This window comes from Callorhinus ursinus, unplaced genomic scaffold (genome assembly GCF_003265705.2).
Source record: "Callorhinus ursinus isolate GAN/ISIS: 27379988/994484 unplaced genomic scaffold, GSC_fseal_2.0 scaffold57, whole genome shotgun sequence".
Taxonomy (NCBI): domain Eukaryota; kingdom Metazoa; phylum Chordata; class Mammalia; order Carnivora; family Otariidae; genus Callorhinus; species Callorhinus ursinus.
The window spans coordinates 1,217,919-1,242,353 of NW_027397119.1; the positions used below are offsets into that span (position 1 = coordinate 1,217,919).

Here is a 24,435-nt window from a genome sequence, read left to right on the forward strand (position 1 = left end):
TGGTGGCTCGGAAATTATGTGTGTCCTGATGTCTTTCCAAAGTTCTTTAAGGGAAGTGGAGACAACTTCTCTCCTGGGATCCCAACGCTTATCTGGGGTGGTATCAAATTCCCAACTCATCGAGGGTGAGGCTGAAGAGTCTGGGATTTCTGCTCCTCCTTCATTTTTGCTACATCTTTAACTTTCTGCTTGTCTCTCACCTGAGGTAGACCAAAAACTGAGCAGTTCTGCTTATTTGAATATTCTACTCAAATCTTTCCTATCTCAGGTCTGTGTATCAATCAGGTTTTGATCAGGAAAAAAAGAACTCATTCTATGTATATCAGTTATAAAAAGCTTAAATGGGAATTAAGGGCTTATACACAGAAAGGCTCCATAATTTGTGGGTTCTGCTGCAAAATAAAAAACGTGGGGCCCCTTGTTCAAAAATTAAGAATTTCAAGATGGTGACAGAAAAACAAACCAAGCAGGAGTCTGTTAGGATTGAATTTTGACCTCCTCCAATCCCAACACACAAATTCCTCTGTTGAAGTTCTAAACCCTAAGTCGAAGTACCTCAGACTGTGACCTTATTTGAAAACAGGGTTGTTGCAGATATTAGTTAAATATTTGGCCGTGAGAAACTTTCTGAACTTCTTTTGACAGCTAATGCAAATTGAGTAGTTAGAGTGAAACCATCCCTGACTGTCAGGAATTAATGATCTGACAACTTAGGTCATCTACATTTATGTAGGGATGCCTTTGTGGAGATTAACACAGTATTCGTTATAGTGAGTTACCAAAGCTAATGATGTCAGTGGATTTTTTTTTTTCCTGTCTTATACTTTCTTCTTTTGGTGCAGAGTTCTCCTTGTCCTGTGTGTGTGTGTGTGTAATATACCCTTTCTATTTTCTTGTTTCATACTATTAACTATTAATGAATTCCAACAGATTGGTTTGGTTCCTGGGTGGATTTTTGTGAAAGAACTCTACAATTATGAACTTTCTATTTCTTAGACAATCAACCACAGAAATACTACTCCCTGTGACTCTATTCAATTTCTATTACCACATATAGTTACAATAACATGGTGTTGTACTTACTAACACTAGGCATAAAATGAATGTTTCCAGATAGAATGGACCACACAGTTCAGGTATATTTTTGAAGGTTGATTAATTGTATATTTAATGGATAAAAGCATGTGATTGACAGTAAGTATCCAAATGAAAAATACAAATCATAGTTATTCAGATGTTTTATCTATGAAGCCAGCATCTGGAAATACAAAGACATCTGGATGACTGACTATACTTACCACATTTCATCTGGCTATTTTGGCATCAAGCAGACATTGACCCAGCCATTTTTGTCTATATCAGCAGCAGTGATGAGCTGCAATAAAAATCATATAGTTAAGTAATATCAAGGTAATACAAATAAATTACCCCAAAGTAACTAGCTGAATTGAAATTGTATCTAAACTATGAAACACATCAGGATGTACATCAGGATCACTTTAAAGCTAAAGTAGTTGAGCTACAACGTATAAGTGGAGCTTCAGAATTTAAAATAGTGGTTTATAATGTATTTCTTAAATACTAGGAGGTAATCTGGGTGTATATCAGATGAATATATGAATTTTATTTGAGTTAAATAAAATTTAGAAAAGCTTTAACAAGTTCCAAACCACTGATTTGGCTTGATACGTTAATACTTTCCAGCAAATATGGATGACTAAAATACCAAAGGACATAGTCTAATATCACATGGGCAAAGGCAGTATGGACAACTGGATTGACAAGAACGGGAATATGTAGTGATAGGAATTGCACAAAGACAGTCATTGACGAGCATGGGACACAGGCAAGAATGCATGTGAAATCACCATGCCTTGACTCTGCATATGGCAGGTGTGGAGTAAGTGCCAGTTGCCCTCTGCTCAGAGAGCACTATGGGAACCTATAATGACCAAACATTCCTGGGTGGATACAGTTCACTCTGCTTAAAGTTGTGATTGATCATTGTCATTTCAGGGGAGGTAATTTTGTACCTTGTAATTACCGAAGACTGACCCATTACCATTTGAGTTGCTATATATGTTACAAAATGATTATAAGAAAATATTTTTTAAAGAACTTATTGTTTTTGACTTACACACAGTCTTGGAAAAGAGAGATCTCTATTATCATATTATTTTGCATGGCAGAAATAGAGATACTAAAATATTACTGAAAAGGCATTTTAGAGAGAGAATGAGAACTGCAGGTCCTCTGCTAGCCAGTTCAGCATTTTTTCCCTTCACCTTATTAATGCCAACTAAAACAGATATGATTGATCTCATTCCCAGACTGGGTAAGAAATAGCCAGGCCTCAAATACTGCAAGCCATTTACCATGCAACAAATACTGTTCCACAACTTTCTATTTTTGTTGACGTAAAACTTAATTTTTAAGTTTTTTTCTTATCAAAAAGCAATCAAATTTAATATGCTGGCCTCCCTTTTCAACTTAGGTATTTATGGAATCTAGTCACAGTTGTAAATGGTCAGCAGTGTTAGAATATTCTACTGCTTTTTCTGTCAGGAAAGGCGGCACAGAAACTACTAACAATCTCTGAGTCCTTTGAAAATCCTTCAATATCATTTTAATACATAATTTATTATCCTGGCTTGTAGGCATAGAAATAAAGATATGTAAATGTAGATATTCCCCCTTTTGTGTCTTTTAAAAAGTATGCAAATTTGATTATTATATATCAGATATTATTTTGATAGATTCAGTAGGGTAGTTTGTCTCCATGTGACTACTTTTGTAAACCTTAAACTTATTTTGCTTACTCAATAATCTTCATTTACTATTTTGAGGGGAATAAATACAGATTTTTTTATGTGACATTACCTTAAAATGAAGTAGCTCCTAATAATGCCACTAATTATATTAAGTTTAAATCACAAACTGATTTCCTAATTAAAAGTAGGATTTTACAACACTAAAGAAAATTTAAATTAAAAAGTCTATGCAGAAGAGCACTTAAGGAAATAATTGCACATTGTATTTGTACAATAAATGTAAAAGGAACAAGTATTGTTTTTTTTCCTCCTCTAGCAACATTTAATATGTTCCACCTACTATCATAAGCACATTGTAATTTTAATAATAATCCTGTGAGGTAATTACAAGTATTGGTCCCATTTTTTCAAGTGCAGAAACTGAGATATGGAAAGGTTAAGGAATTGCCCGAGGTCACACGGCTAAGTGGCTGTGCCAAGATCACAACCCAGCTCATTTGGCTTTGGAGTTTGAGCTGTTACCCACTTCTGTATATGATGTCGAACTAACTGTTTAAAAATAATTTAAAAACATTGACCAGTCCCTTTTAAGCTTCCAACAAAAGTACAGTTAACAATAACTTTGTTCTAAAAATGACTTGTTTCAACAGACTAAAAAGCCACAAGCTGTTGTGCGCAACAGTTCTTTGTAAGGAACAGCTGCTCTGCATTGTGCACCTTCCCACAAGCATGCCAGAAAGTTAGTATCAATTACAATTAAGGAGGAAAATTATTTTGGGTAACATAACATTTGACAAGAGCTTTGGTAAATAAAGCACTGACAAAGAGCTAAAATACGAATGCTGTGCTAAAACTTCCTTTTTTCTGCGCTGACTCTCTTAAAAGGTGTGAACTGTGAAATGGAAGTTGATGAATGTGGGTCCCAGCCCTGCCAAAATGGTGCAACTTGTCGGGATGCTCTGGGGGCTTATTTCTGTGACTGTCTCCCTGGATTCGTAGGTGATCACTGTGAACTCAACAGTGATGAATGCGCCAGCCAGCCGTGCCTCCATGGAGGGTTGTGTGTAGATCAGCACAGCAGGTACGTTTTCTCCTATGTCTGGGTGGTTGCCTTGGAGAGAACTCACAGACCAACAGCTATTGTACCACTCTGGGGAATTTGGAGGGCTCAAGTCCTTAGCTTAAAATGTTCATGTTGCTTTACACTTTAAGTGACAACAAGTAGTAACATTCAGATTTTACTTAGAGATGCATCTTTTGGAGGTCATCTGTCCCAAGAGTGAAGATTTTCCGAGTCACTCTTGTAATCGTTTAGAACTTTTATGTTACAGAAAAGTCCCAGCTTTTCAATTCCATGAAATAAACCTGTTGTAGATAGGGACAGTGCAAAAACAAAGCTGGAAATAATTCTGTACATAAATATTAAGTTGTATTTACATAATAACAAGCATATGAATCAAGTGGTGAAAAATACATCCTTTAGGAATTTTATATAAACAGTGTTGGAAAGGCAGTGATATTAAATTCATTGTATCTTGAATTTTCAGGTTTTCGGGGAAGTGGGTGAATACTTTTGGAAGAGTAGAATGGCAAGAAGTAGCCATGTGGTTCTACTCCAAAGTAGATTCTACCATTGGCTTTTCAGTAAAACAATAAACAAACAAATAAATAAATAACACCTTAATGTGATATATATAATAAATTTAGGTGGTAGCTGAATTCATATAAAATATTTTATAGACCTTTCTGATACCTATTTTTTTTAAATAGGCTCCACATCCAGCATGGAGCCCAACATGGTGCTTGAACTCATGACCCTGAGATCATGACCTGCGCTGAGATCGAGAGTCAGAGGCTTAACCAACTGAGCCACCCAGGGGCCCCTGATACCTATTTTAACCACAAATATTGAGTTATCAAATGCATAATGATTTGAACAGCGTTAGTACTTAATGTCTTATTGGGTCCTTCAACAGGTCAGTGGAAGGCAAGGTGAGCATTAATATTCTCCCATTACATTAAGGTGTCTAACGTTCAGGGAAGTTAGGTGACTCCCACAAGTTCACACAGTTAATTCTTGGCAAAGAAAGGACTAGAATCCAATTCTCCTTTATTTAATAAGTAAGATAGAATTTATCCCAAATCTGAGTTTCAAAGAGAATCGGACTCAAAAGGGGAACAGTAAAAGGCACATGTACTAGAACTATCAGCAAAATGATATAATTTTAAATAGAACAATGTGGGGTGCCTGGGTGGTGTAGTTGGTTAAGCGACCGACTCCTGGTTTTGGCTCAGGCCATGATCTCAGGGTCATGGGATTGAGCCCCAAGTTGGGCTCTGCACTAAGTGTGGGGTCTGCTAAAGATTTTCTTTCTCCTTCTGCCCCTCCCCTTCTCTAAAATAAATAAATAAATCTTTTTTAAAAAATAAATAGAACAATGTAGTTGTGTATTTCTTTTGTAAACTATAAAGCCTGACTTCTAATCACATTCCACATCTTGCCTCTGACTTTCAGTTTTACCCAAATCATTCTCCAGGGGCGAGAATCTACATTCCTGAAGGCAGTTACTGGCCGACATGCAGACACACCAGAATGCAAGTTTCCATACACGCACTCCAGAAGAAGAGCAGGAGGTCCTCCCATCCATGCTTTGCTGTCTGCACAAAGCATCAGACAGAAAATACACAAAGCTTTTGCTTCCTATGGAAATGCAAGCAGAACAAGGCTGATTCCTGCCCCCTTTCATTTCTCCAACTCACGTGCCATGAATAATTTTTCTTTTACCCTTATTTCTCTTACTACCTAAATTTTGAGAAGATAATCACAAGGTCAATAACTACAACTTGATTTTGATTTCCCACAACAAAAAATTAACACATTTGCTATGAGATTTATGGGAGTTAGAAACTACATACACACACACACACACACACACACACACACACACACACACACAAAATAGGTTCTTGCAGACCAAAGGAATCTGTAAATAGAGTCTCTAATTCTAGGAATTGAGATCCACTAGCCAGCCTCAAGTACATGGCTCTTGTCTCTAATGTCTCGTATATAGTAGAATTTTAGTAAATGTTTTTAATTAGTAAGAGGATTTCTCACTAGCAATACATATAAAAATTATAGTAACTTATTACATTTGCTAATATTTCAGTTTCCTTAGTGAAATCTTAATATCTGTGTTTGGTGGTAGATATACAGACAAGCCATAGTGAACAGGATTCCAACTCTTTATAAATTCATAGGTGTTCTTTCCTCCAGACTTTCATTTTATCTAAATTGAGTGTGCAAGCCCATCTTTTTACAATACTAACTCCTTGAGGAGATCCCATCTAAATTAAAAAACTCCTCTTACAGTCAACAAGTTTCTCCATCAGATTTGCATTTTGAATCCGTCAGATAATCTCACTCAACCAATGAATGGTTAGAAATAGCAAGACTCAAATATTTCTGTAATCTAAAAATAAGAGAACATAAGTCACAATTCATATAATGAGAGCTTTTCCTGTTTTTTAAATAATTTATTGTTTCACTTTCCAAAAGGGACCTTATTAATGGGCTGTATATGTAAAAGAGTGACACAGTGGTATAAATCATTCCCTACCTGCCTTCACAAATATTAACAACTTTATTTAGTCCTACTTAATAGTAATTCAATATTTTCTGATGCTTCAGATACTGTGTCTATTCTTTATATGCACATTTAATTATCACAGTAACCCTTGACATAGGTATTATTATCTTCAATTATGAATGAGAAAACTGAAGTAAATAATCATGATTTCCCAATAATTTTGTATGAAGCCATACTATAAATTTAAAAAGATAATCCGATATTAGTATGGAAATACATAATGTTTTCAGACTTATAGAGATTATTCCCCAGAGTTTTTGAGATAAGTATTAAAACCATGCCCTGGGTCTCAGATTGATGGACAGGGGAAGAGACAGAATAAAGATATTTGATCTCAATATGACCAAGAGTTGATGTGAAAATTTCATTTTACTCTCCAGCTACAGCTGTAACTGCACGGGTAGTGGATTCACAGGGACACATTGTGAGACCTTGATGCCTCTATGTTGGTCAAAACCCTGTCATAATAACGCTACATGTGAGGACAGTGCTGACAATTACACTTGTCACTGCTGGCCTGGTAAGTGACCAAGATCTTTCACAAATTTTTTTTTTTTTTTTGCTTAGAATAGAAAAAAAATCACAGCAAACACAGACTAAAAATTCTTATTGTTGAAAGTTTACAACCAACTCCTTCTACTTAGCATTGTTTAATTGTATTCTTCATTGCTCACACATACCTACTGCTACACTATGCATTGTCTAAAGTAGGTTACCAAGCTGCCCAATGATCAGAACTTTCTAGAAGAAACAGGAATAAATGAAGAGAAAAATAAATTTCAGGATGGTCTTCATGGAGAAAAATTCACTTGAAGACGCTTCCTTCCAAGAAGTTTTCTGTAATGCCTAGAATATATTGAAACTCATGAAACAATATTAAAATCCTAGGAGATTGTATTATAACTCATGGAGTCAGTCAACATAATTCAGATGGTCCCCATAGAGGATATAGAATGATATTCCAGAAATGGGTGTATTCTCCTAGTCATTTATAATATAAATGAGATTACAAGTTTAATATACATAAACCATAACTAAAAATTACACGTGAAGGGTAATTAGACAGGAGTGTAAAGGTGTTACCAGAATGAGTAGAAAACATTATATACCACTTAAGTCAACAAGTCATCTGTAAATATTGATGTTAATTTTGGCAAAAAATCTGCTTGACATATTTTTAACCTAATTCTCACTAGGATTTCATTGATAGAAATAAAAGAGCATGTGTCCTCTTTCTTGATCCACTGGTAAAAAATGATAAAGTTATGATTATTTAAAATCTAGTTGTTAAGAGCTTACTGATCATCTCTCCCTTTTTCCTTTCATTTTACTGTCTAAAGAAAAAATAATCCTGTGGTTGGGGAGGAATATGGAGACTGGGGTCAATCCAATTGTTAGTAGCTTCCCATTGAAAGACATCTTATTGTCTAAGGGACATTTAGCATGCTTTGGTTACATATATTTTGTAGGTAAAAAACAAACAATGTGGAAGGGTAAAAGGAAGCTCTGAATTCTGTGGCTCAGAAATCTTTGTGAGTCATGTGTCTGCCCACTACCAGATAACGAATAGGGCATGTTAGTTATCCTTTGGTCATTAGCTTGACTTAAATACTGAAAATATTCCAAAATGTGTTTTTTCACATTCTTGTCATCCATCAGCACTCAACATTCAATCAACACTCTGTACAAGATCTCTATCTGGAAACAGGTGGGGTGGACAGTTTGGGAGCAGAACAATTCCATCACTTATTAACTGAGTGAACTAGGATGGTTACCTCTTATTCCTCAGTTCCTCATCTGCAAATGAGGGGTGAAAAAAAATGACTTGTATTATTATGAAGAATAAAGTTATAAAAATCCGCCTGGAACATATTAGGTACTCAAAAAAAGCAACTGTTGTTACATACCAGGTTCTACAACAGGAGGTAGGAATTACATATGAGAATGGTTTCTGTTCTCTAGAGGGCTTGTAATGAAGTTAGGCAGTTAAGAAGACCTACCTTAAAAAAGACAAATCAATATGTATTCCATTCATTCATGGATTCAATCATTTAAGCCACATGGATTTCAGTGCCAATTATATATAGATCAGGGGTCTGGGAATCAAAAAGACATGGTCCCTTCTTCCAAGGAATTTAAATTCTAGTAGAGAGACAGTGTGAAAAAAATTGTGCATTGTACAATTTTTGGTACAGTAACAACCTGTAATAGATTCTATAACGGAATAAGGGGAGAAGAAGTACAGAGATTGCCTGATCCAGTAGGCACCACTTTAGAAAATTTGAAAGATCACTAAGCATATCCCAGAAATGTACTTGTGACTTTGGACAAGTTACTTTACTGCTCTGAGCCTCAGTTTCCTCATCTATAAAGCAAAGATGATAATATCCACCTCATAGAATTACTTTAGAGAGAGATCCAGTAATATATATAAAGTTCCCAGGTCAGCCTAGACCATAGTAAGCACTCAGTAAATGTTAACTAGGTACCAAAATTAGGAGATTGACCATTCTAGACCCTCTGGCTAGCACATAGCAGCTCATAATTTATTCAAGGAAAGAAGAGAGGAAGGAAAAGGAAGCTAGAAGGAAGAAAGGGCTATAGGCACACATGGAAAAGAGCATATCCAGTTGTAGAACTTTGATTGTTCCAAAATGCTGGACTACATAGGGCTGGTGGTGGAGAGTTGAGGCTGGGGAACAAGACAAGACTCAAGCCAGATCACAATGCTGTTTGTCTGCCCTGAACACTATGGAGCAGAGAGGTAGCATAATCTGACCTGTTGATTTAATAAGAACTCTCTAGCACTTTAGTGGAAGATGATTGAGAGAAATAAAACAAAAGGCAGAGATTCTAGTAAAAAAAAAAAAAGTTCTGCGATAGTTTAAACAAGAGATAAGGCTATTTGCCAGAACTATGACTGCAGTGTTAAGGGTAAGGATGAGGAAATGGACAACCATGAGACTCATTTAGGAGGCAGATATGATGTGGGCATTAAGAAAGGGGCACAGACTAAGGACAGTTCTGCTTGAGTTTCTTTCTTGAGTTACTGGATGATGGTAATTTTGCCTAGATAGAAAATTTCAGAACGTCTTTGTATCCTATTCTTACTGTTATACATAAAGGGAAGATTTAATGCTTTTCTTAGATACAGGGTAGTTTGCAAACTGCCCTGTATCTAAGAAAAAGAGACCATTTCTTTGGATTACAAGACCACCACGACTGAAGGCAATGGCATGACTCCATCACCATAATTGCCTGGGGTCCTCATTTCAAAAATAATTAATTACAAGAAGTGTCAGTCTAAGATGACTTATCTTAATGCTTATCTTAAAAGTTTTCTTGTTAACCCAGGTAAGATTGGATTTGTTTAAAAAAAGAAAAACGTAAGAACCCTAGGGACTTGACTCAATATATTGTTTCTTTATACAAAGTTTTGTAGAAAAACTTGTTAAAACTATTGAATATAGCCTTGACTGAAGGAGTCTGTTTATACACATGGTTAATGGGAGCAGCAAACAAAATTCCCACAAGGCCCCAGTGGTGGGGACAGGACTGGGAAGACCATAAATCAGACCCTTCCTAATGTTCACTATAGGAATAGGGTAATGCATGAGTCAGAAAGCAAAAAAAGGATTTATGAAAGTTTTAAATTACTTCCTAACTTGGCCTGTGTATGAATCCTGAGACTTAAACTGAGAAGAAAATTGAAAATAGTTGGAGCTTTCTTCAATAAGTTCAGTGTAGCACAATGAATACCACTTATAAAAACTTGGGAAAAGTAGATATTTGGGTTTAAGAGACCTTGGGTTCTTGGGTGGGGGAGGGTTACCACAAAAGATTGTGGGATTTGATCTGACATGTGCTTTTAGTTTCCTTTTCCTCTCTAAGTTTCTTCTTCAGATGGTTGAGAAAGACCTCAAGGGTCATATGTGACAAATGTTTTATACTGTTGAGCAACAGAATTTATGTTGTGGTTATGATTTGACATATGACCCCATTCAGGTTTTTATTTAAATTACAAAATGAGTAATCATATCATATTCTCATTATTTGCTTATTAATAGTCAATTCTCCAATTTACTTGCTAAACTAGAATTGTAAACTAAATTGTTGATTATTACTCTTTGAATCTCATTCAGTCATTGATTGAAAGTCTACTATTTATGCATTGTTCGGTATTGGAGTGGTGAATAAAATAAAAAACAGTCCCTGCTTTTGTGGAGCTTATAGTCTATTGAGGGAAGCAACTATACATAAAAATAATAACAAAAATAATAAAAATTATTTTAAGAGTGATGAAAGAAATAACTGGGTGATATGAGAGAAAACAAAGGGATCTTATTTAGATCTATTCATGAGAAAAAGCCATTCCAAGAGAGTCATACAAGATTAAATCTCAAAGCTAAGACTTAGCCAAGCACAGTCTTGGAGGAGCATATTCTAGGAGAGGGAACCCTGTCATGAAGGCCCCGGGGGAGAAAACATTCCAGCGAAGGAATGTAGAGATGGGAATGGGGCCAGATAATAAAGGGCATTTTAGGTTAAAGATTTTGAATTTTATTTTGTATGAAAGCAGAAGCCATTGAATAATTTTAAAGTAAAGAAGTAGCATGATCAGATTTATAAGTTTTATAATTTTGGATTGTAAATTTCATTTTAAGAACATATTTCTCAGCAGAGTTAAGTGACATTGCAAAGATCTTTAGTTGACTGTGAAGTCACTTGTATTATAAGTCAAATTATGTTTTTAAGAACTTCATATTTCAGCTTATGTATATATTGTGCTATATAAATCATAAATTAATCAGAAAGACAGTCTAATGGGAAAAACAGGAAAAAGATATGAAATGATTTTTTAAAAATCCAAAAACATGTTAAATTCAATAGTAACTGGGGAAAATGTAAACCCAAACAACAATGAAGTACTATTTTTTTTTTTAATCTAACAAACTGGTAAAACATTTTATTTGGTATAGCAATTGTTGACAAGGGTTTGGAGCAATATGCACATTCACCCTGCGCTAGTAAGTATATAGATGGTACGACCACTCCCAGAGGTGTTTATCAGTATCTATTAAAATAAAAAATGGGGGCACCTGGGTGGCTCAGTCGGTTAAGCGTCTGCTCAGGTCATGGTCGCGGGGTCCCGGGGTCGAGCCCCACATTGGGCTCCCTGCTCGGCGGGAAGCCTGCTTCTTCCTCTCCCACTCCCTCTGCTTGTGTTCCCTCTCTCGCTGTGTCTCTCTCTGTCAAATAAATAAATAAAAATCCTAAAAAAATAAAATAAAATATGTACATAATCTATAACCTAGAAATTCCTCTCTAGGCATAGACCCCGGTGCTATACCCAGACATTTACATACACATGCATATATATATATATAATGCTATTCACTGCAACATTATTTGTAATAGTAAAATGTATATCAATTCATTAAGAGATAGGTTAACCTATGGTACTTCCATGTTACAGAATACTTGGCAGTAGTTAAAAATTATGTGTTAGATCTGTATTACTAACATGGATAGATTGTGCAAGGGACTGAGAAAAGCAAGTTATAGAAGGATGCATATAGTGCAATTTCAGTTATGTTAATATACACACAATAAGACTATACATATATATATATGAATATATATAGTTTTTTTTTAAACAAGTGCACTTGTATGTAAAGCCAAAGAAATAGTTCTGGCAAGGATGGTCTTTTACATTTAATATTCAAATTTTTTTATAAAGTACTAAATCATGTTTTATTGTCCTTAATAAAATGACCCAATTAAATCCATTTAAATACAAAATAATTTTTTATTCTGTCTTACTGAGTGTGAAGAAGTAATCATTTACCTTTGCTTTGAGTTCTAAGAATTTAGGGCTGGCTATGTAGTTTCTGCTGACTTTTTGGCTATTTTCTTAAAAAATATTTTTTTCTTGCTAAAAATTCAATTGGAGTATCTGAGGAGATGGAATCTTTAAAATAATCAGGAAATCAGGGGCACCTGGGTGGCTCAGTCATTAAGCGTCTGCCTTCTGCTTGGGTCATGATCCCAGGGTCCTGGGATGGAGCCCCGAATCGGGCTCCCTGCTCGGCAGGAAGCCTGCTTCTCCCTCTCCCACTCCCCCCTGCTTGTGTTCCCTCTCTCCCTGTCTCTCTCTCTGTCAAATAAATAAATTTAAAAAATCTTTAAAAAAAAAAATCAGGAAATCAAAGTTATCCTGAAGTCCCATTTTATTTCAAGCCTTATTACTCCCCCTGCTTGTGTTCCCTCTCTCCCTGTCTCTCTCTCTCTGTCAAATAAATAAATTAAAAAAAATCTTAAAAAAAAATAATCAGGAAATCAAAGTTATCCTGAAGTCCCATTTTATTTCAAGCCTTATTTATCAAATATTTTAAAAAATATTGGTCAATATTGTACAAGTGATTCCTTTGCTACTGCTGTTTTCAAGGAAACTTCTCTTATCAGCTTTTCTTTCTTAGCTCCTTGAGGACAGCACATTGTCTTGTTAATTGGTGCCAGGACAGTGGTCAGCCTCCTTTCAGGCATAAACTCTGGTTGAGGAGTTTTGACTCAGCTGCTTCTCTGAACTTTTATCCTGCAGGATACACCGGTGCCCAATGTGAGATCCACATCAACAAATGCGACATGAACCCCTGCCAGTCTGGTGGGACATGTGTAGAGCTGTCCCCAGAAAAACAATATGGACACCTTGCTCAACTGCCTTCTTCATTCAGCCACCCTGAAGCCTCAGGTTATGTTTGTATCTGTCCGCCTGGACTCACAGGTGAGAGCAAAGAGGAGAGATGACTTGACTTTCTAGCACTTTATGGCAGATCATGCACTCAGTCAAATGGTGTATTAGCAATAAGATCTGTGCAGTATAAACTCCGTTGCTATGGTGCAAAGGGTCCCCCTTGTGGGCATGAAAAATACCATGTTTCATACATCATAATTCTTTAAGTCGTGAGGAAAATGTTAAAAATAAAGATCAAAGAGCTGTAGGAAGGGGAAATATTTTTATACATTATGCTGGGAATTGGAACCCGACTCCAATTCTTTATTTTATAAACAGAAAATGTTGGAATTTTTATTTTATAGTGATATCAAAATTTTATGTTATTCAAATTTGCTCTAAAAAAAGTTAATGCACTTACTTATATTTACACTGAGAACAATTATATAGTCTCAAGTAATCTTCCTCAACTACTTTATAGCTAAAGTTGTTCTGTATGTCAAATTTAAGTGACTCTTATCTTTTTCTACAGCATTCTTACTCTGAAACCCAGAGGAAATTTGCATGTATATTTTCCAATGAGCAGTTGTGTTTGTCTGCTTCCATGTTCTGAAAATTTTCAGAAATTTGGAGATAAAAAAATAAATAAATTTGGAAACAGTCCCCATATTTGGTAATGAATAGTAACTGACCTACAACTGCATAGACATCACTGAGAAAACTAATTATAATCTACCTTTCCATCTTATTTCTTTCTCCATAGATTAATTGATACCTGAGGAAAGTATTTCAGTTGTTATTGAAGATTTCTGAGAAAAGTAAACGAGGAATAAGAAAAAAAGGGGAGGGTGGGTGTCTCTCTCCATTTACTATTCCTTTTCTTTTAGTGTTTCAGTTGTGAAATTTAATGGTCTTTGACTCATGGCAGTGTTTGCTAGAGAAGATATTTTCTTATTCACTGACCTCTGTATCAGAACACATAGGAGAAAAATCTCCCCATTGTCAATGTCAGGATAAGTAGTATTTTTCCTGAACAACTTCTAACTTGCATGCTTTTTCCTTTAATAAAAGGCTTGCAAATAAATCTTGATAAATGATAAAAAGCATGAAATAAATTCATGGAATACATCATATTTCCCAATTATGTAGGTGGCTAGAAATCTTATTGGTTAATGTGGGTTCTATAGCATTAGGTTTTTTCTTGAACATATTTATGTTATTTACCTTACCTGAGATTATTTAAATTTCTTGTTTCTGTTTCTTATGGTTGCCCTTTTTTTCCCCTTATTTTTTTCTAAATTATTTGATCTTGGTATAGTGTATGTATTTTTGTCAGCTACTCTAAATTCTCCTTGAAACAAGGCAGGGGAGTTATAAATGTTTTTAAATGTCAGATTTTAGGTTATAAAGAGGAAATTATATCAAACCCAGAGGCCATTGCAGATATTGCCTCACTGGGCACAAGGACATAGTTGACCAATGAATCTGCAGGTCCAAACAGGAGAGGCCGTCAAATATTCTGGAAAAGTGTGTTGGCCTCAATATCTGAGGAGCTGCCAAGAATGACTATATGAGTTAAGAAGTCCTAGCTGCCCCACATCACTATGGCTTAATGAAATAATCACTTATTTTTCACTGATATCAATTCCAAAAATGGGTTCTCATGATCAGTTGTCCTCTGAATAGTGATTCAGGGTCACAAGCTCTTCTCTCTCTCTCTTATTCTTATTTCCATCTTCAAAAGCGGTTTCCAAGTTTATCATGCTCTTCTGCAGCAAGCCACTGGAGGAGGAAAGAAAATGGAGCATGGCATCTAGAAGGTTTTTATGGGCCAATACAAAAAGTAGTGGCTATCTCTTCTATTCACATTCCATTGGTCAAATTTAGTCATATGGCTACATTTAACTACAGCAAAGACTGAGAAATCTAGTTTTGTTGTGTCCCTAAAATAAAGAGAAAAGTGTTTTTATGAACAATTATCCCCTTTGTCTTCTCATTCTCTTGACATTGTCTTTTATAAAGCAAAAGTTTTAAATTTTAATGAGATTCAGTTTGTCACTATTTCTTTCATGGATCATGCCTTCAGTGTTTTATCTAAAAAGTCATCAGCTTACCCAAAGTTATCTAGGTTTGTTCCCATGTTAGCTTCTAGACATTTGATAGTTTTGCACTTTACATTTAGGTCTGCAGTCAGTCCATTTTGAGTTAATTTTCATGAAGGATGTAAGGTTTGTATGAAGATTCATTTTTCTGCATGTAGATATCCAGTTGTATTGGAAAGACTCTCTTTGTTCCACCATGTACTGAAAAGACTATTGTTTTGCTCCTTTGTCCATGATCAGTTAATTATATTTACATACGTCTGTTTCCAGGCCATCTATTCTGTTCTAATTATCTATTTGTGTATGTTTTGCCAATACCACACATGATTACTGTCTGGAAGTCTTGAAGTTGGGTCGTGTCAGTTCTCCAACTTTGTTCTCTTTCAATATCATGTTGCTATTCTGGGTCCTTTGCCTGTCCATATAAACTTTAGAATCAGGTGGTTGATATCTATGAAATTATTTGGTGGGATTTTGGTTGGGATTGCATTGAATCTATAGATCAGATTGGAGAGAACTAATATCTTGACAATATTGAATCTTCCTATCCATGAACATGGGATAGTTCTCCACTTATTTAATTCTTTCACATCTTTCATCAGAGATTTGTAGTTTTCCTCATATAGATCTGGTATATATATTGTTAGATTTATACCTAAGTATTGCATTTTTGGAGTTCTAATATAAATGTGTTGTTAATTTCTAATTCCATTTGTTCAGTGCTGTTATATAGGAAAGCAATTGACTTTTGTATATCAACTTTATCCCTTGCAACATTGGTATAATCTTTTATTAGTTCCAGGAAAATTTTTATGAATTCTTTCAGATTTTCTACGTAGACGGTCATGCTAAAAAAATTAGTTTGCATGGTATATCTTTTTCCATCCTTATACTTTCAACCTACTTGTCATTGAATTTGAAGTGAGTTTCTTGCAAACAGCATATTAAACAACATTTTATTGGGTCATGCTTTTTAAAAAATTTATCCTGTCAATTTCTGCCTTTTAATTAGTGTGTTTAGACCATTAACATTTAAGTAATTATTGATATGTTCAGGTTGAACTCTGTCATTTTATTATTTGTTTTCTTTGGATTCCTTTGTTTTTCTTTTCCTACCTTCCTGTCGGTTACTTGACCATTTTTCAGGATTTCATCTTGATTTATTTATAGCATTTTGGATATTTTATGTCGTTTTTGTAGTGGTTGTTCTGGGTATTAAAGTACACACATGTGATCTATTAAGCCTATTGGTATTAACATTTTACCACTCTGAGTGAAGTAGAGGGAACTTACTTCCATTTAGTTCCCTTTATCTTCTCCATCATTGTCTTGAAGATCAGATGGTATTATAATTCTTATGTTAATCACTACATATAATTTAGAAAACTCATGAAGAGAATTGACAATTCTTTCAGCATTTGAAAAACTATACACACTTTTTTTTTTTTTTTTTTTTTTTTTAGAGATAAAGCAGCAGGGGAGGGGCAGAGAGAGAGAGAGAGAGAATCCCAAGCAGGCTCCATGCCCAGCACAGAGCCCAATGAGGGGCTTGATCCCACAATCCTGAGATCATGACCTGAGCCAAAATCAAGAGTTGGATGCCCGACCAGCTGAGCCACCTAGGTGCACCTCTATTTTTAACTTTCTGAGGAACCTCCATATCTTTTCCAGAGTTGGCTGCACCAGTTTGCATTCCCACCAACAGTATAAGAAAGTTCCCGTTTCTCCTCATCCTCACCAACATCTGTTGTTTACTTGTTAATTTTAACCATTCTGACAGGTGTGAGGTGATATCTCATTGTAGTTTTGATTTGTTTTTCCCTGATGATGAGTGATGTTGAGCATCTTTTCATGTGTCTGTTAGTCATCTGTATGTCTTCTTTGGAAAAAATGTCTATTCATATCTTCAGCTCATTTGTACACTGGATTATTTGTTTTTTGGGTGTTGAGTTTGATAAGTTCTTTATAGATTTTGGATACTAACCCTTAATCAGATGTGTCATTTGCAAATATCTTCTCCCATTCTGTAGGCTGCCTTTTAGTTTTTGAAGTCCCAATAGTTCATTTTTGCTTTTGTTTCCCTTGCCTCAGGAGATGTATCTAGTTAAGAAGTTGCTATGGCCACGGTCGAAATTACTGCCTGTGTTCTTCTCTAGGATTTTGATGGTTTCCTGTCTCACATTTAGATCTTTCATCCATTTTGAATTTGTTTTCATGTGTGGTGTAAGAAAGTGGTCTCTTGCATGTTGTTGTTCAGTTTTCCCAACCATTTGTTGAAGAGACTGTCTTTTTTCCATTGGATATTCTTTCCTGCTCTTTCAAAGATTAGTTGACCATATAGTTGTGGGTCCATTTCTGGGTTTTCTATTCTGTTCCATTGATCCATGAATCTGTTTTTGTGCCAGTACCATACAGACTTGATGACTACAGCTTTGTAATATAACTTGAAGTCCAGAATTGTGATGCCTCTAGTTTTGCTTTTCTTTCTCAAGATTGCTTTGGCTATTTGGGGTCTTTTGTGGTTCCATACAAATATTAGGATGGTTTGTTCTAGCTCTGCGAAAAATACCGGTGGTATTCTGATAGGGATTGCATTAAATATGTAGATTGCTTTGGGTAGTATAGACTTTTTCATAATATTTTTTCTTCCAATCCATGAGCATGGAATGTATTCCCATTTCTTTGTGTCATCTTCAATTTCTTTCACAAGTGTTCTATAGTTTTCAGAGTACAGATATTTTACCTCTTTGGTTAGGTTTATTCCTAAGTATCTTACAGTTTTGGGTACAATTGTAAATGGGATCAATTCTTTGATTTCTCTTTCTACTGCTTCATTTTGGTGTATAGAAATGCAACAGATTTCTGTATGTTGATATTGTAACCTGTGACTTTATTGAATTCGTGTATCAGTTCTAGAAAATTTTTTGGTGGAGTCTTTCTGGTTTTCTACATAGAGTATCATGTCATCTGTGAATGGTGAAAGTTTGACTTCTTCTTGCTGATTTGGATGCCTTTATTTCTTTTTGTTGTCTGATTGATGAGGCTAGGACTTCCACTACTATGTTAAACAACAGCAGTGAGAGTGGACATCCCTGTCTTGTTCCTGACTGTAGAGGAAAAGCTCTCAGTTTTTTTCCCATTGAAGATTATATTATATTAGCTGTAGGTCTTTTGTATATGGCCTTTATGATGTTGAAGTATGTTCCCTCTATCCCTATTTTGTTGAGGGTTTTTATCAAAAATGGATATTGGTTGTACTTTGTCAAATGCTTTTTCTGCATCTACTGAGAGCATCATATGGTTCTTATCCTTTCTTATATTAATGTGGTGTATCACATTGATTGATTTGCATATATTGAGCCACCCTTGCAACCCAGGAATAAATCCCACTTGATCATGGTGAATGATTCTTTTAATGTATTATTGGATTAGATTTACTAGTATTTTGTTGAGAATTTTTGCATCCCTACTGTTTTTTGTTTGTTTGTTCCTATATCATTTATTTCTGTTCTAATCTTTATTATTTCCCTTCTTCTGCTGGCTTTAGTCTTCATTTGTTGTTCTTTTCCTAGCTTCTTTAGGTGTAAGGTTAGGTTGCATATTTGAGATTTTTCTTGCTTCTTGAGGTAGGCCTGCATTGCTATCTACTTCCCTCTTTTGACTGCTTTCATTGCCTCTCAAAGGTTTTGGACCATCATGTTCATTTGTTTCCACATATTTGTTTATTTTTTCTTTAATTTCCTGGTTGACCCTTTCATTCTTTAGTAGGATATTATTTAACCTCCATGTATTTGTGGTCTTTCCAAATTTTTTTTTGTGGTTGACTTCAGATTTCATAGCATTATGGTCAGAAAATATACATGGTATGATCTCATTCTTTTTGTATTTGTTGAGGTTTGGTTTGTGACATAGTATGTGATCTATTCTGGAGAATGTCCCATGTGCACTCAAAAAGAATGTGTATTCTGCTGCTTTAGGATAAAATGTTCTGAATAGATTTGTTAAATCCATCTGGTCCAATGTGTCATTCAAAGCTATTGTTTCCTTGTTGATTTTCTGCTTAGATGATCTGTCCATTTTTGTGAGTGGGGTGTTAAGATCCTCTACTATTTTTGTATTATTATCAATGAGTTTCTTTATGTTTGTTATTAATTGTTTTATATATTTGGGTGCTCCCAACTAAGGGGCATAAATATTTACAATTGTTAGATCTTCTTGCGGGATAGAACACTTATTATGATACAGTGCCCTTCTTCATCTCTTGTTACAGTTTGGTTTAAAATCTAGTTTGTCTGAAATAAGTATGGCTGCTCCAGCTTTCTTTTGACATCCATTAGCATGATAAATAGTTCTCCATTCCCTCACTTTCAATCTGCAGGTGTCTTTAGATCTAAAATGAGTCTCTTGTAGACAGCATATAGATGGGTCTTATTTTTTATTCATTCTGATACCTTATGTCTTTTGATTGGACCATTTAGTCCATTTGTATTCAGAGTAATTATTGATAGATATGAATTTAGTGCCATGTTATTACTAGTTTTGTCATTGTTTCTGGAGATTTTCTCTCTTCCTTTCTAGTCTTTGTTCCTTTTGGTCTTTGTTTTCCAAAAAGTTCCCTTTAATATTTCTTGCAGGGCTGGCTTAGTGGTCACAAATTCCTTTAGTTTTTGTCTGGGAAACACTTTATCTCTTCTTCTATTCTGAATGACAGCCTTGCTGGATAGAATATTCTTGGCTGCATATTTTTCCCATTCAGCATGTTGAATACATCATGCCACTCTCTTCTGACCTGCAAAGTTTCTGTGGAAAGGTCTGCTGCTAACCTTGTAGGTTAGGGACTTCTTTTGTCTTGCTGCTTTTAGGATTTTTTCCTTATCTCTATATTTTGCTAATTTTACTATGGTATAACTTGGTGTTGGCCTGCTTTTGTTGATTTTGATGGGAGTCTCTATGCCTCCTGGATTTGAATGTCTGTCTCCTTCCCCTGATTAGGGAAACCCAGCTAGTATCCTTATTATTCTTGCTTTAAATTTGGATTAGGCATATTATTTATATCTGTTTCAGTTAGATCCCTAGCCATGACCTTTTCTTCTTCTTTCTTTTGGGATGAATTCTTCCGTCTTGGCATTTTGTCTAGGTTTCTGTCTTTTCTTTGTGTTAGGAAAGTCTATTATGCTTCCTGATCCTGAGAGTAATGGCTTTATTAAGAAGAGGTTATATACTATCGAGGGCCTGGTGCTTCAGGAAGTGACTCTGGTGCATGCTCTGTGCACTCTGCTGTTGTGTTTTGGCTGCTCTTTCCCTCAGGTCAGTTCTCTGCAGTTTCTCCTTGCCTGCAATGGGGAGTGTTTGTACCTTGGCCAGAGTGTGGTGCGTTTTAACTAGGTGTGCTCTGGTCTGCTTGTTAAAAGAGACCCGATGCTATTTCCACTAGAGCTGAAACTTTGCAGAACTCTCTGGTCAGTAGATATGGGGTGTGTGTGTGTGTGTGGAGGGGGGAGGTTGTTCTGGTCTTCTGGGGGAGGGGCCTGCTGCTTTGGGTTTTAGGTACACTTGCCCAAAAAAGCAGCACCAGCAGCACACAGGGTGGGGGGGTGTTGGGGGGTCTTAGTGGTTTAGACTGCCAGTGTTGGTGCTGTGCTGCTTACTGAAGTTAGTTTATGCTGAGGGGCCAGGGAGGCAAATGATGCCAGCCCCCTCCCTTGACCCTAGAGAGGGGAGTTTGTGCCTACACCTGTCCAGGATGCCCTTCCAGAAGAGTGAACAATCTCTCCTTGTGTTTCCCAAGTGTCCCCCAGATCACCACCTTCGCCCTGACTGTGTCCAGGCTGTCTGCCCACCTGGCAGTGCAATACACCTGTGTTCTATCCCAGGCAGGCCTGCTGAGTTTTAAAACTCCAAACTTTAGGGACCTGGCCTGGCAGGAGCCATACTGGTCCTCTGGGAGAGGGTCTTACTATGCTGGGAGTGATGCAAGTTTGTCCCAGAAGGGCAGTTGCGCCAAAACATGAGGGTGTGAAGTTTGGAGTAAGACACTGCAAAGAACCAGTGTCCAGGTTAGCTGCCCTCAACAGATGTCTCTGTGCCCATGCTGAAGGGTGGGGAGTGAAGTGGTGCTGGCTAGCTCTTTTGTTCCTGGAGAAGCAATGCCACCTCTCCCAGATGTGCTCCAAAAAAGGGGAACCATCTCTCCCAGTGTCCCAGGGGATCCTCAGATTACATCCTGTGCCCCCAGGCTATATGCCATCCTTCTCCACAGGAGTACTGTGGAGCCCACTGGGTTCTACACCAGCTATATCTGGGACCTCTCTAGTCTTTGAGGGGCACCTGGGTGGCTTAGTCGGTTAAGTGTCCAACTCTTGATTTCAGCTCAGGTCATGGTCTCAGGATCATGAGATTGAGCCATGTGTGGGGCTCCGTGCTGGGCATGGAACCTCTTAAGATTCTCTTTCTGCCCTCCCCCACCCCACCCTGTGTGTGCACATCTGTGTGTGTGCTCTCTCTATAAGAAAAAATTTTTAAAAAACAAACTCTAGTCTTTGAGACCTGCTGGTTGTAAAAATTCACAAAAATCAGCCCCTCTTTGTTTTCCCAGCCAGTGGCTTTGGGGAAATGTTTTCCTTGTGCCATCCCCTGTGCACTCCCTTTCTCTCTCTCTCTCTCTCCTCTCTCTGTGAGCAGGGCTCCCTCCCCTGCATAGCACCCCCAATCTGTTTCACTCCCAAACCACGTCTCCTCACCTCCTACCTTCCATGATGTGGTTTCTTCTCTCCCTCTAGTTGTGCAGTTTGTTCTGTCAGTCCTCAGATTGATTTCTTGGGTATTCAGTATGATTTGATATTTATCTAGCTGTGTTCAAGGGACAAGGCAAGCCTAGGGTCCTCCTATTGCTCTGCCACTTTAGCTCCTCCTCCCTATACCACTTCTTTCTACACTCCATGGTTTAAAATCAGAAATCTGTTGTCACTGAAATTGTTGTTGCCATAGAGGTAATGCATCATTTCTCTGGCTGCTTGAAAAGAAAACACATGGTAGTGATAATACCTTCGACTTTGTATTTAGTTTTCAAAATTTTATTTGTGGTGTGTCTTGGTGTAAATTTACTTGGGTTTGTTCTATTTGGGTTTCATTCAGCTTTTCAAATCTGGATTTGTGTCTTTTGCCAAATTTAGGACGTCTTTATCTCAAGAGAATTTGTAATCGCTTATTAAATTATTTTATGATGGTTTCTTTAAAATCCTTGTCTGGTAATTCCAACATCTGATGTAACTCAATGTTGATTTTAGTTTATTTTCTTACTCAAATCGTGGTTTTCTAGTTCTTGGTATGATGGGTCATTTTCAATTGAACCCTGGACATTTGGGATGTTACTTTAGGAGACTCCAAGCCCTACCAGAATGTTTTTAAATTTTAGCAGTCGGTTAAGTGTCCAACTCACCTGCTTAGTTTTGGTAAATAGGTCCTGGCCTATTTTGATGGGCTATGGGTCCAATGACCAGTTAAATTGCTGAGTTGTCGTAGTGTTGTTTTGGTTTGCTCGGTTCATCTGGTGCCACTGGGGCTCCCACTGTTCTCTGCTAATGATATAAATGCCACACAGTTTATTTTTTACAAGCCATGCATTTTTGAAATTCTATCCTTTGTTAGATTGAAATAAAATTTCCATCATGATAAAAAATGTAAGTTTTTATAATACACTTAATGAGAGAGTTCCATTCGAAGAAACCACTAGAGCTGTTAAATATAGCTACAAACTATTCTTTTTTATTATAATTAAGGATGCATTTATTACTCTGCACTACAATTAGAATTACCTTCTATATTGAAAATGGTTGTGGTTGCATATGCAATATAATTTTCTAACTTTTTATAATTAAAAGTGAAGTATACTAGAGTAGAAAGCAACTCAGAGTCCTGGAAGACATACTGAGGGAGATAGAAATAAAGACAGCTTGAGGTTACAGAAAGTGAGAAATAGTGAAAACAAGGAAGCAAAGTATTTTGGTGAGAAGATCCAAGCCCCTCTAAAGAAGGACTAGCTTTTATTCAAGGTTTCTTCTGGGAATTACAACAAGTAAAGCAAGTTATCATGGCCCAGAGAAACCAAAAGTCTCATTCAATGAGATAATTGAGAAAAATATGAAGATCCATTTAGGTATTTTAATGACTTGGAAGCTCATGGGTCTGGTTGCAATAATGGTTACTATTCTCTAATTCCCCAAAATCATTAAATAAAATTTCTTTGGCAAAATATCTTCACATGCTGTCATAACTGTTTTGTGCCCATAGCTGCAGTGCTCAAACTGAAATAATAATGGTGCTTAAACACTTGATTTAAAGGTTGATACATTTATTTAAACCCACATATTCACATAATTTTAATGGCAAGTTAAATAAATGTATAATTAAAGAAGGCCTGTAGTTGAATAATACTGTTCAGTCCATTCCAAAATCAGTAAATTAGCTTTATTTTGTATGACCATCCTTGACCGTTACTGGAAGGAATGTTGGCTGCTTCTTCCTATTATGTTTTAGCTTTCCAGTTTGGGGCAATGGACTCAGTTCTAAGGATATAATGATGAAAATACATGATGTCTTCCTAAAGGAAACTGAAAAACCATGAGGAAAAAGATGCACAAAAATACAAGATACAGTATAATAACTGCCACAGTGAAGCCATAAAAAAGCAGTCAAATCAGAAAAGAGGACCTATTCATGCTATTTATGCCAGATGGAATTTATTGGAAATTATAAGAATCCAAACGACTTGATAAGTTAGCCTTTTTCAATACAAAGGACCATGTTACTTCTAAAAATTAAGACAGGATCTCATGACCCGTGTGCTTACCCTCGAAGCATCCTGTTCTAACCAACCAAGCTTAATTGTCTCTGTTTATCAAAGTATGGTAGTGATAATACCTTTCACAAGTTTCCCAACTGTCTCATAAACCAAGTCCAGTTTTCAATTCTAGCTTTCACTCCCAACTCCAATTAGCATTTACTCCAGCTAAAAGCAACACCATCACTGGATGGTCTCTGGAATGCTACATTGTTGCCTCTGAGGCTGGGATTATTTTTCGCCTTCACCCATCTGCTCTCTGCATGGAAAGAATTGGGGAGTGCAGCAGGGGATCCTGTGAAGTCCTGGCTTCAAACCTCAGGCAGAAATAGCCGGGTTTTTA

At 36.4% G+C, this 24,435-nt stretch overlaps 1 protein-coding gene across 2 annotated transcripts in view; it reads left to right on the forward strand.

Annotated features, from left to right (window-relative positions):
• The window catches only part of CRB1 (crumbs cell polarity complex component 1), a 222,803-nt gene that overhangs the window by 96,944 nt on the left and 101,424 nt on the right, over positions 1-24,435 (forward strand). Inside the window, exons 3-5 of one of the 2 annotated variants that reach the window (XM_025855301.2) lie at positions 3,657-3,852; positions 6,799-6,938; positions 13,020-13,202. In XM_025855301.2, coding sequence (XP_025711086.2) covers positions 3,657-3,852; positions 6,799-6,938; positions 13,020-13,202 — 519 coding nt within the window. The remainder of the gene's footprint in view (positions 1-3,656; positions 3,853-6,798; positions 6,939-13,019; positions 13,203-24,435) is intronic. The other variant, XM_025855302.2, reaches the window with a different exon arrangement.